Source organism: Gavialis gangeticus, unplaced genomic scaffold (genome assembly GCF_001723915.1).
Source record: "Gavialis gangeticus isolate Ggan-Ray unplaced genomic scaffold, GavGan_comp1, whole genome shotgun sequence".
NCBI lineage: Eukaryota > Metazoa > Chordata > Crocodylia > Gavialidae > Gavialis > Gavialis gangeticus.
In genome coordinates, this window is record NW_017729024.1 from 125,676,744 (window position 1) to 125,689,041 (window position 12,298).

The 12,298-nt window shown below is 42.5% G+C and overlaps 1 protein-coding gene across 1 annotated transcript in view; it reads left to right on the top strand.

The window, feature by feature from the left end:
• TNPO1 (transportin 1) overlaps positions 1-12,298 on the top strand; it is an 89,278-nt gene that overhangs the window by 44,496 nt on the left and 32,484 nt on the right. The window contains exons 11-13 of the mRNA XM_019518242.1: positions 6,313-6,465; positions 8,019-8,244; positions 11,851-12,022. Coding sequence (XP_019373787.1) covers positions 6,313-6,465; positions 8,019-8,244; positions 11,851-12,022 — 551 coding nt within the window. The remainder of the gene's footprint in view (positions 1-6,312; positions 6,466-8,018; positions 8,245-11,850; positions 12,023-12,298) is intronic.

Below are 12,298 nucleotides of genomic sequence, written 5' to 3' on the forward strand. Positions count from 1 at the left end.
GAAAGCCAACCGTACCTTGTCATGCATCCACAGATGCATTTCAAGCAGGTCAAAAGAAGTGATCCTCCCCCTCTATGCGGCACTGGTCAGGCCGCAGTTGGAGTACTGTGTCCAGTTCTGGGTGCTGCACTTCAAGAGGGATGTGGACAACATGGAGAGGGTCCAGAGGAGGGCCACTCGCATGATCAGGGGACAGCAGGGCAGGCCCTATGAGGAGAGGCTACGGGACCTGAACCTGTTCAGCCTCCACAAGAGAAGGCTGAGGGGGGATCTTGTGGCCTGTTATAAACTAGTCAGTGGGGATCAGCAGGCATTGGGGGAGTCACTGTTCCCCCGAGCACCGCCAGGAGTGACCAGGAATAATGGTCACAAGCTGGCAGAGGGTAGGTTTAGGTTAGACATCAGGAGAAGCTATTTCATGGTCAGGGCAGCTAGGGTCTGGAACCAACTTCCAAGAGAAGTGGTGCAGGCTCCTACCCTGGGGGTTTTTAAGAGGAGGTTAGCTGAACACCTTGCTGGGGTCGTTTGACTCCAATACTCTTTCCTGCCATGGCAGGGGGTCAAACTAGATGATCTGCTCAGGTCCCCTCTGACCCTAGAAACTATGAAATCCCTCTCCTTTGGGCTCAGTGTTTGAGTGGAGCGATAAGGAATGCTGAGAAATTATATTTCAAATAGCTCTGTTCATGTTCCTGAATCCATTTATTGTATGGTGCGCCCCTCAGATGAACCACTCGCGGCTCATTTCTGTGCCCTGCCCCGGCCTGGCTGGGCGGCTCCAGCCCCATTCCCCCAAGTCACCAGGGGAACCTTGGCCTGCCCCTCCTCACACGCCTTCCTTTTCCCCACAGTGGACTTGTCAGCTGGGCACTGCTGTCCATGCTGCCATTAAAGAATCCATTAATTGTATGGTAGTCTTTCTGGTGCTTAAAAAAATTCTGTGGTAGAGCTAAAATTTGTAATTACAAGCTAATTAACTATAAACTAGGGGTGCATGGATTAGAGATTTTTTGGGCTGTTACTAATGACTGATTTTTAACGAACCATATCAGCTGATACTGATCTGACTGCCTGTATGTGGCCTGGCAGCATGGAGAGGAGTGTCTGGCTGGTAAGTCTGTTGTGAGCGGAGTGGGGAGGGAAGGGGTGTGCAGTAGAGGCCCCTGCAGCGTGGGAGAGAGTGGGACTGGGGTGGGAGCAGGCACTGCATGGGCAGGGTGAGACGCAGGATGGAGCTGCAACTCGTTTAGGCGGGGGGCAGCTTCTGCTGTTGCGCACATATCCTTTGGGTGCCATGGGGGGTGTGCCCCCCCCCCGAGATCTGTGCACGGGGCCATGGTGGGCAGAGGCAGGCTGGGGCTGGGGACGGTGCCAGGTTCTTCCAAGAAGGAGGGTTGGGCCAGGCAACACTGGGAGGAGGGGTTGGGGGGGGAGGGAGGGGGCCTATGACAAATTTTGGGGTGACTGCAGCCCCTCTGCAACCCCCCTCCCAGTGTTGTTGTCACCCACCCTGAGTGCAGCTTGGCCCAGCCCCCATCCTGGGAAGAGCCTGGGGCTGCCCCTGCCCCTTGCTCCAGCCCACAGCAGCAACCCACTCTCCTCCTGCACACAGATTCAGGGGCACACGCACCTCCCTCTGCACCTCCCGGGGAGTGTGCCCCTCACACGAACCACTCGTGGCTCAGTTCCATGCCCTGCCCCAGCCTGGCTGTGCAGCTCCAGCTCCATTTCCCCCCTCATCAGGGGAGTGTTGTCTGCCCCTTCCTTCCCCCACAGTGGACTTGCCAGCTGGACACTGCTCTCCATGCTGCTGGGCTGCGCTTCTGACCACCTGCATACTGTGCTGTGGCTGTGCACATTCACGCAGCATTTATTGGTGACATTATTTGCCATATTAGCCAAAAGCCGATTGCTGATGATGTCAATTTTCAGTTTATTGGTGCTGATATGATATGGGACTAATGTATTGGTGCACCTCTACTATAAACTAAACTCGCTTGCTGGATATGGTATACAGGACCTGCCTCTCTTTCAGCTCAGATTAATGACAGATTTTGGCTTTACTTCTCTGTTTGTGTTTTTCCTTAAAGAAAAAACAAGTAAAAATTCTAGAAAGTCTCTAATACCACAAATTATGGCTGAGCTACATAGTGTGCTTAAAAGGAAACTTGAGGACTTCTTGTATTACTCCCAAATTTCCTTTTTACACTTGTAGTTGCCTAATAATGGTTCCTCTTGGTCTAATCTTGCTTCATTTGAATTAACTAAGAAAGGCTGGATTTTGCTTAGTTTAGAGTTAGAAACAGAAATTCCTAGGTAAACCATGTGATATAAACCAGTTGTAATATTACTACTTCTATCATCAGAGCTTGCAAGCTCTTAAATTAGAGCTTGCGAGTCAAAAAATTAAACACTAGTTTACAAATAGTTCGGAAGTTGCTTTGTTGAAATATCCAAAAGGTAGGTCTTGGGTTTGCTCATTACCCCATCTTAGTGGTCCAAACTGAAACTGATTTTTGTATAAATTACTGAATTTTCTTACATATAACCAACACCTTAGATCTAGACAAATTACAGAGGTGGGTGTATGAGAATAGGGTGGAATTCAGCATGGACAAGTGCAAGGTAATGCATCTAGGGAGAAGGAATCAGCAACATACCTGTAGACTAGGAAACACCCTTGTCAACACAGTGGCAGAAAGGGATCTTGGAGTCATTGGTGACTCCAGGATGAACATGAGCTGTCAATGTGAGAAAACGATCAGTGAGGCTAACCTCACCTTGTCGTGCATCTACAGATGCATCACAAGTAGGTCCAGGGAGGTGATCCTTTCCCTATATGCGGCATTGGTCAGGCCACAGTTGGATTACTGCATCCAGTTCTGGGCACTGCACTTCAGGCGGGATGTGGTCCAAAGGAGGGCCACTTGCGTGGTCAAGGGGCAGCGGGGCAGGCCCTATGAGGAGAGGCTAAAGGGCCTGAATCTATTCAGCCTCCACAAGAGAAGGCTGAAAGGGGATCTGGTGGCCATTTACAAACTCACCGGGGGGACCAGCTGGAATTGGGGGAAGCTCTGTTCCCCCAGGCACCACCCGGACTTACTAGGAATAATGGCCACAAATAGTTAGAGAGAAGGTTCAGGCTGGACATGAGGGGACATTACTTTCCAGTTAGGGCTGCCAGGCTCTGGAATGGGCTCCCAAGGGAGGTGGTACTCTCCTACCTTGGTCTTCAAGAGGAGGCTGGACAGATAATTGGCTGGGGTGATACGACCCCGGCACGCCTTCCTGCCGGGGGCAGGGGATCGGACCTGATGGTTTGTTTAGGTCCCTTCCAACCCTAAGAATTATGACACCTTCCCCCCCAAACCACCCAGGAACTTGGGGTACCTGTATGTGAGGTAAAGGGCTTCCCAAGGTTCTGGAAATTTGGTGCTGGGATAACAGGTTGAGCAGTGGTAACGTTAATTGTCATAGCTCTGGGAGCCATACCAATTAATGTTGCTGCTGCTTTCCCTCCTTCCATCCCTGCTCCTCAAATTTTTACCCACACTCTAAGGTAAAATCTTTTTCCTTCTTGGGGCCTTCCAAAAATGGGGTGCATGTTATATTTGGGGTGCATGCTATATTTGGCGGGGTGTTATATGCAAGAAAGTCTGTTTTAAAATGGAACTCCGTTATTTTTTTAATAATATAACCCCATATGGACTAAGGTTTCACTTGCAAATTTTTTTGGTCATCTTTAGATTTGAAAGTGGGTTTGTTTTTGTTTTTTGCGAGAGCATGCAAGTGCCACTGCCCACATCCAAATGAATTATATATAAGGTGCACTCTTGTGAAGGTAAGGATTGAATAATGAGTGTTCTCCATAGTGTATAATCATTTAATGGTTAAAATGGGAAAGCTTTCAGACAGTGAAGGAACCTTGGAATCCATTAAAGGACTATTGTTGTCACAACCACGGGTTTGGTGCAAAGACGTTCATTGGAGTTGGAGTCTTATGCAGGAACTAGCCAATTGCTTATCAAGAATGATGGACCGGGGGGGAGGGACGAGGGACAGAGGCCTGTGTCCCTTCCCCACCCTGCCTTGGGCCGGGGCAGTTCCCTGCTGCCCTCCCCCCCCGGTCTGTTTGGGGCAAGGGTCACTCCCCATCTCCCCCCTGCTTCTTTGGGCTGGGGCTAGAGCCTGGGCTGCTCCCAGCCCCTTTCCCCACCCCCCACACACACTTCAGGTTGGGGCTAGGGCCGTTCCCCACCATTCCCCCTGCCATTTTGGGATGGGACTGGGGCTTGCACCCTTCTTCACCTTCTCCCGTCACTTTGGGCTAGGGCCAGAGCCATTCCCCTCCCCTTCCCTCAGGCCCCACTGTCATGGCAATGCTCCCCTGTTTGCACAGGGCACTCTGATTGGCTGCTGGAGCAGCCAATCAGGGCACAAAGTCAGACATACTTAGGCTTTTATAATATTAGAATTTGAAATTTCTTGTGCAGTAGCAATCTTGGGAGTTGTAGCAGTTGTGTAAGATGCTGGAAGTGTGTAAATTCTTCTACTCCTCATGAAGTCTTTAAAAAGAAATTGTCTTATTGTTTTTTAAAACATTATTATCTGTGCACAGAGCCCCAGGGGAAATGAGTTTCATGAGCCAAGCATTTTGTGTGGAAAAATTTTTTAAGATTGCAACCCCCACCTACAGGCCTGTATAAAATAAGCCTTGTTAAACATTTTTTGGCAAGTTACTTTCCTCAGTCATTTTGTAGTGGCTTTAAAAGATACAGGTGCTTCATACTTGGTACTTAGCTCATTTAAACTTTCCTCTGTTGCATCAACCATTCAGACAGTTGGTTCAGAGGTGCAATTTATTGCCTCAGTCTTGAAAAGGATATGGGATTATCCCCTGGACCATTGAAACACAGTCCTAAAAGGATTGCCGTTGTTTACATGGGTCTTTGTATTGGGTTACTCACCTGACAGGGAAAAGCGGTTATCTTTATCAGAGTAATTCTTACTGACTTACACTGTAAGAGTATGTTTAATAAGTGGAACTATCTTGGAATAGGACAACCAAATGCCTTTACGTTTTGGAATAGGAAAGGATCTCTGTTCATGCAAATCTATTGTAGTGGGAACTGTATGCCCTAGTAGCAGATTCTTCTTGAATCTAGAAGGCCTACAGACAAACATGTGCATTAGAATGGAAAATACTACAGCTTACAGGTTTGCAGCAGGAACTTAGTCAAGTTGTGCAGGACTTTTGACATTGCTTCTCTAGCACTTCAAGGCTGTTTACTTTTTTAAGAACTTGATCTTGCTCAGTGTCTCAGTTTAGCCTGCTTCACAAGCATCCCAGCATTCATGACTGACTTTGTTCTTGCAAGGTTTATATGTTGTTTAAACTTTATAGAAATGTGGTGCCTAGGGGAGAAGGAAGGGGGTTTCTCGGATCTTGTAGAAATCTGGTGCAGATACTGGTAGTGAGCATTTGAGTTAAGATTGAACTTTAACACACTACTATTTAAACAGTTTACCAGGATTATTCCTTTTGCTGGCTTCTCTAAGTGGAATAATTCACCTTGTTGTATACACAGCAACTGTTATTCATTAAGTCATTGTGTATTCCAAAACTGAAAGTATAATTATTAATATCTTCCTTTGTTAATTACTTGGTAAGCAGTTCAAAATTATGCAATGTTACATGTAATGTATTTGAAAGCGAATGCTTTGAAAAGGATTGTCAGTGATTTGATTTCATATCTGAACAGGTTTCAGGAACATGCCAGTGCTTATAGGCTTGTTGTGGTTTGAAGTGCTTTTCTTTTTCTCTCTGTCCAAAGAGGAACAATTTCTACCAGAATTTTCTATTTCATAAAAGCATAAAGCTGTTTCATAAGAGGGCTCAAGTGGAGTGTTTCACTACTTAATTTTTCCTGTGAACAGTTCTGTGCTTCCCACTCTGTTAGCATTGTTTCATTTTGATTACTTAATGATAATTATTTTGCAAGATGAAATGCCTTTTTTTTTCTGCATACCTTTACCACAAATGTCTAAAGTCTCTGCTACGCCAGCCCTTATTTCTTTTTGAAGGGAGACCTGACCAAAGTACAGTGTCACTGCTTGCCCCTAATTGTGGCCCTAGGGTAAAATAGATATTTATGCACTACAGTGAAATGGAAATATTGCTGCACTGTTCCCTCAATGTATTGATACTTCAGTAAGAGGGTGAAGTAGCTGGAAAAGGAAAATTTATAATGTGATCCTAGTAACTGGTTGTAAAATAGAATATGTTCAAATTGGTATATTACTTTTCCTCAGGGAAGTGTTCTGCTGCTGCACTCGATGTCCTTGCCAATGTATTCCGTGATGAACTTCTGCCACATATTTTGCCCCTTCTGAAAGAATTGCTCTTCCATCCAGAATGGGTGGTCAAAGAATCCGGTATCCTGGTTCTAGGAGCAATTGCTGAAGGTAAAACAACTTAACATTCAAGTTACAGTAAAATTCTTTTATAAGGGACCTGCTTCTCTGGTGCATCTAGTTCAATAATGTTAAACACTGTCAAAAATATCATTGAAGGTGCAGTCAAAAACTAAGAAATTAGGAGATGGCAAATCTATAACTGTCTGTTTAATCTTAAAAATTAACCAGTTAAATTGTGAGCTTTCTTTTATTCCCCATCCACATTCATTTCCATTGTTTTTAATAGAGAACTCTAGTCCTCTTTCAGAGTTTAATTTCAAAGTGTGTTGATGCATCATATTTCCAACACCAGTGTTTTATGAGATGTCTAAATGGACATTTTTTACCTTCCCTTGCTCCAGACTAACTCTTGGCGCTGGTCTCTAGGGTTTAATGTACTCAGTCCTGGAAATTAGGATCAATCTAAATGTGTGGATAGATGACACACTTGTTCAGTTATTTTTGTTTTTTTTAAAGTAGTGAGCAGTTTATGTAGACCCCCTAAACTGGTGTAATTTAACACAGTCTGAAAGAGAATTTCCCTTAAAGAATAATGGGTAAAATTCCACCCATATAAGTTGCACAATTTTAGGTTTCTTTCTTTATCTGCTTCTGTCTGGAGTTTGTCACTTTCTAAATGCTAGTGATATTATTATTATTATTATTATTATTATTATTATTATTATTATTATTATTATTATTATTATTCTAATACCATCTTGTGGTTAAATGCTATAATAGCATCTGCTTCCCCTGAATACTTGTGCATCTGTCCTTATCCTGGAGTAACGTGGATAAGTATACAAATCTGATGCAACTAGCACTAGGTTATGTGGAAGTCTGTGCAGACCTTAATATGAAGTCAAATGTATAGTCTTGGGGGAGGGACCCCCCAGCACAGGTGCCAGAGCGTGGCGCACACAGGCATTTTGCTTGGCACAGGATAGTGGGGAAGGGGCCAGGGCTATGCTGCCAGTTAGGATTCGGCCCCTCTCAGTTGCCCTGCTGTCTGTCCCTGGCACACCAACATCTTTCAAGTTGAGGTTGTGGGTGTTTTGGGCACTTTGCCCAAAAACGTTTCCAATCCCTGGTATAGTCTATGAATTATGCTCTGATTTTAGAGTTCAGAAAAAAATCAGTAATCTTCAGTAATCATAATTGAACAAAAACTATGACAAGAAAAGGAAAGTAAGGAAGATAACATTTTGAAGTGTCTCCTCTCAACATGTATTCTTTGTCCCCCCTCACTTAAGAAGTCTGTGGTATGAGAAACTGTTGGGGAGCCACAGTCTATTCTTAGATTCCCTTCTCCATCAAGTCTGTTTTCTTTTGCAAGCAAAGGTAGCCACGTTGAGACTTTCAGACTATTTTGTTAAGGAAAAAAACAACAGCTTGATATACAAAAGGTAAGAATTTTCAGAAGCAAAATGAGTGAAAAATATATTTTTTTAATCTTTTTTTTTTATATTGGTTAGGCTAAGCAGCTGTTCTGAAATGTGAAACAAGTTACTGTGCAAGCCTTACTAATAGCATGGCTCTATTTCAATATTTTGTCTTTATAGGCTGCATGCAGGGTATGATTCCATATCTTCCTGAACTAATCCCTCACCTTATTCAGTGCCTCTCTGATAAAAAGGCTCTTGTGCGCTCCATTACATGCTGGACTCTTAGCCGCTATGCACACTGGGTAGTTAGTCAACCCCCAGACACATACTTGAAGCCATTAATGACTGAGTTGCTAAAGCGTATCCTGGATAGCAACAAGAGAGTACAAGAAGCTGCCTGCAGGTAAGTCAAACCCCAAACAAAAAGGTATTGTCCATAGTACTAGCTGTTCTAAGACCAAAAAACTGTTGTGACATTCATGTATTAAAACTTTCTTACTTTGGGGTATTCATGAGCCCCCCTTGGTGATTTTTACAATTTGTTTTTTCCTGTATTTTCTAGTTTCATTTCTTAAATGGAATTTCTTTAGTGAATTAAAGACATTTATTGCACTACAAGGTATCTTGTCTCTGTGGTATTTTCAGTATTTAATGATAATTATGATATCTTAAAATGGAAAGTTAATCTTTTCACTGGATGTCAGTCTTGGCATTCATGTATATGCCAGTAGAAGTGGACAGCTGATTCTGTAACTGAATTATACAAATACATTATATACCTTGGAATTTCCCAAAACCTGTGGGCCATAACTCTTGCAGGCCTTGTGAAAAAATGTTTAACTTATTACCTTTTAAATAATGAATATACAACATAACCTTTTTCTTTTTTTGTTACCTAATAGCATTGATAAATAGCTCATTGTAAGCTTATGCAGGAAATGTGTGCAGAAAACTGCTAGAGCTTCTGTTCATAAAATAATAACTGTGTGTGGCTTTCTTGGATTAATGAATTAATTTTTTTAAGGTACTCTGTTTGAATAATGCATGGAAGACAGTCAGGGGTAGAGTCCCATTCTGCTAGACTATGAACATCTGAAACAGACATGTCCTTGACTAAAGGGCTTGCTACCTGAATAAATAAAATAGATATGCAGCTTATTAGCAAAGTGAACTTAAACATTTTTCTTTTATGTTTAAAAACCTCCTCCAAAACTGTTCACTATTAATTGTGTCCAGCTAATCTACTTTCCTGTTAAGTCAAAAATCCATTTTTCCCTTTAGTGATAGCTGTACAACCCTTTCAAAATAAGCAAGAACTTGCTGATGTAGGAATGCTGATACAAGTTTTCAAATCTATTGTTTCATCCAGAGGAGCAATCAAATTAGACCAGATAGGCCATGACAAAATGTACATTTAATTAAGCTGTGGTACAGGCTGCAGTTGTTGAGGACCCTGGCTACCGGTAGATGTGATGGGAGGGAAAGAACAAATTGACAGTGTTCCAGTGATAGCTTTGAAGAGCAGGTCCCAGCAGTTAGGAGCTGGGTCACAAGGAATTATCTTGTTCCCTTAAACACACAATTACCCTTTATATCTGCAGTTAAAAGGGGAGTGAAGCCTTATTGAACCTCACCTGCTCTGTGGCAACCATCTCTGTGCTTGTAATTACATCAGAGGAAAAAGTACATTTGGGTAACTTCCCCTGAATGGAGCTAGGCTAACTTGCCTCAGCTTACTGTAAATTGGAGTAGACTGCACAACCAGTTACTGCAGAATACCTGAGGTGTGATAAGTATCAGTTCCCTGTTTATTGTAGGCACACAAGCTATTCCTCTGCTTGCAATTACCCATGATGTAAAAGCTGAACTAGTTCAGTTTGGCTCAGCTTCATTCTTTGGCTTTAGCTATAATTGAGGTGTAACTGTGGATGCAGGGACAATTAAGGCTGCTCTAATAAGTCATCCTTCCCTATTAAAGTTAGAAGCCTTGGGGCCTTAATTTACAGGGAGTGGAGACTTACTGAGTCTCAACTGCTTTGTGGCAATTGTCCCTGTTCCTGCCTTGCCCCACCATGAGTGAAAGCTAAACTAAGACAAATCAGGCCTGTTTTGTTCAGGGGTAAGCTACCTTGGCATGACTTTCTTTTATGAAGCAGTAGGAGCAGGTATAGACTTAACCACACCTTGGCTGTTTCATGGTAAAGTTGGAACTGCCTGTTAATTGCAGGCACACAAACAGTTACCAGTGTTCTGGGAAGTCTCTGCCTGCTGCTGAAAGTACAAATCCTGTGCTGTTAATTTGTAGGGGGTAGAGATCTAACACATATTAGCTAACTTTGTAGTAACTATATCTGTGCCTTTTGGTTATTACCCTCAGCAAAATAGCCAAATTTGCATTCTTGCAGCTTTCAGTTACTAGGATAACTGCAGGTATAAACAACTTGTGCTTCCTGCAGTTAGCAGGGGGTGGGGACTTGCTATGGCTCAGGTACTCCGTTAGTAAGCGATCACAAGTCTCTTTTGACCCACTGTCAGTGAGAGCAAAATCAGGACAATTTAGGTCTGCAGGATCAGTTTTTGTAGAACAGCTGAGGCCGAGTAAACCCCAACATCTGTTAATTATGGCATGTAACCAGTGATAACTGCATATGGAATTGCACAAAGTTATCCCTAATACTTTTAATTAGAACTGGATAAAGTTTGGGAACTGCTGATCTAGAATAAAAAATGCTATGTTTGATGTTTATGTGGATCCTGTGCCACAACAACTGGTAATTTTTTTTGAAGTGTTGTCTACAAAGTGTATGAGAATTTTGTAGTTCCTGCAGCCTTTTAGAAATCAAATATCCTTTGAAAAAAAAATAAGGTTACATTTTTGAGAGAACATGAAACTATGGTGAATCAAGACATCTTATTTGCTGTCCTTACAAATTGCATAAAAGTGTAGTGAAGGTCTGCAAAAAATATATTGTACTTCAGTCAGTAGTTGGGTTTTCCAAGGTCTGGAGCAGCTACAATTGTCATAATACTGTCTGTTCTCACCTCTGTGTAACTTCTGCATAACCCCAGACCTAAAACTTCTGTTTTTGCCAGTGAGAATCTTTCTTGAGTATCCCCAACTTGAGGAGCAATTGTACCAGTACACTTATCTCCTGCTGGCTTTTTTTTGCCTCAGGTGGAAAATCTGGGTACCAGGTAACATTGTTACAAGCCACATACAGTGTCCACAGTTCTCTTGCTTTTGTGAAAAATGGCACTTTTGCAACTGGTAGTAGAAAATAAGAGGGGCATGGTCACTTTCTTGTTTGGGAGTCAACTTTTCTGGGACAGACTGATATTTTTATTTACTTCATAGAAACCAGACTAATGCTCTCTGATCACAGTTTTTCTCTTTCCCTAAATGTGCCCATGGAATGGCATGTTCATGCTTCAGGACCCCATTTTGGGAATTGAAGCCCCATTGTGTGCAGTTTTATGTAAACAGCTCATATTTTGATTAAGACTGGAACGTGAAAAGGCCCTTACTTCCACTGACTGACTTTTGCTGCTTCTTTTCTCCATATCTTTGTTTTTATCCATCTGTCTCCTGTCTTAAATTTTGATAGTAAGCTCTTTAGGGCAGGGACTGTCATGTATGTTTTATACAGTGCCTAGTACAATGGTGCTGGGACCTTTTATGGACAGTTTTTCATTACAGTGGTATGTAAGAAGCAATTGTTAATATGAACTGTACATCTTTTGACATAAAGTTCCTGTTTTCTTTAATTAACTCAGATTTTTTTATAATGGTTCTTTGGTTTTTCTGTACATATAGCCTTCAAAAATATTTCTGAATTATGTTCATCAAAACCCTAGAATTGGATTCACTTATTTTGAATTGAAGTAGACTCAGCTGTCAAACTATCAGTGCTGCCCTAAAAACACTTCAAGAATTTGAGGGGCAAATAGCATTTAAGTGGAAATGGTATTATTTTTTTCCTTTATACTCACTACCTTGTTTCATTCCTAGTGCCTTTGCTACTCTAGAAGAGGAGGCTTGTACAGAACTTGTTCCTTACCTTGCTTATATACTTGACACTCTGGTCTTCGCATTTAGTAAATACCAGCATAAGAATCTTCTTATTCTTTATGATGCCATTGGAACTTTGGCAGATTCTGTAGGACATCATCTAAACAAACCAGTGAGTATCATATATAACATCTTGTAGTACAGATTGTATAAAACATTTAAGAAGTGCTAATTTTTTTAGAGGTGCACCAGTACATTGGTCCATATTGTATCAGCACTGATAAAAGGAAAATTGACATTATCAGCAATTGGCTTTTTTTGGTTAATGTGGCCGATAATGTTGCTGAAAAATGCCACGTGTGCGCACATGGCTTCAGCATGCATGTGGCCAGGAGTGCAGCCTGGCACCTTGAAGAGCAGTGTCTGGCTGGTAAGTCTGTGGGGGGGG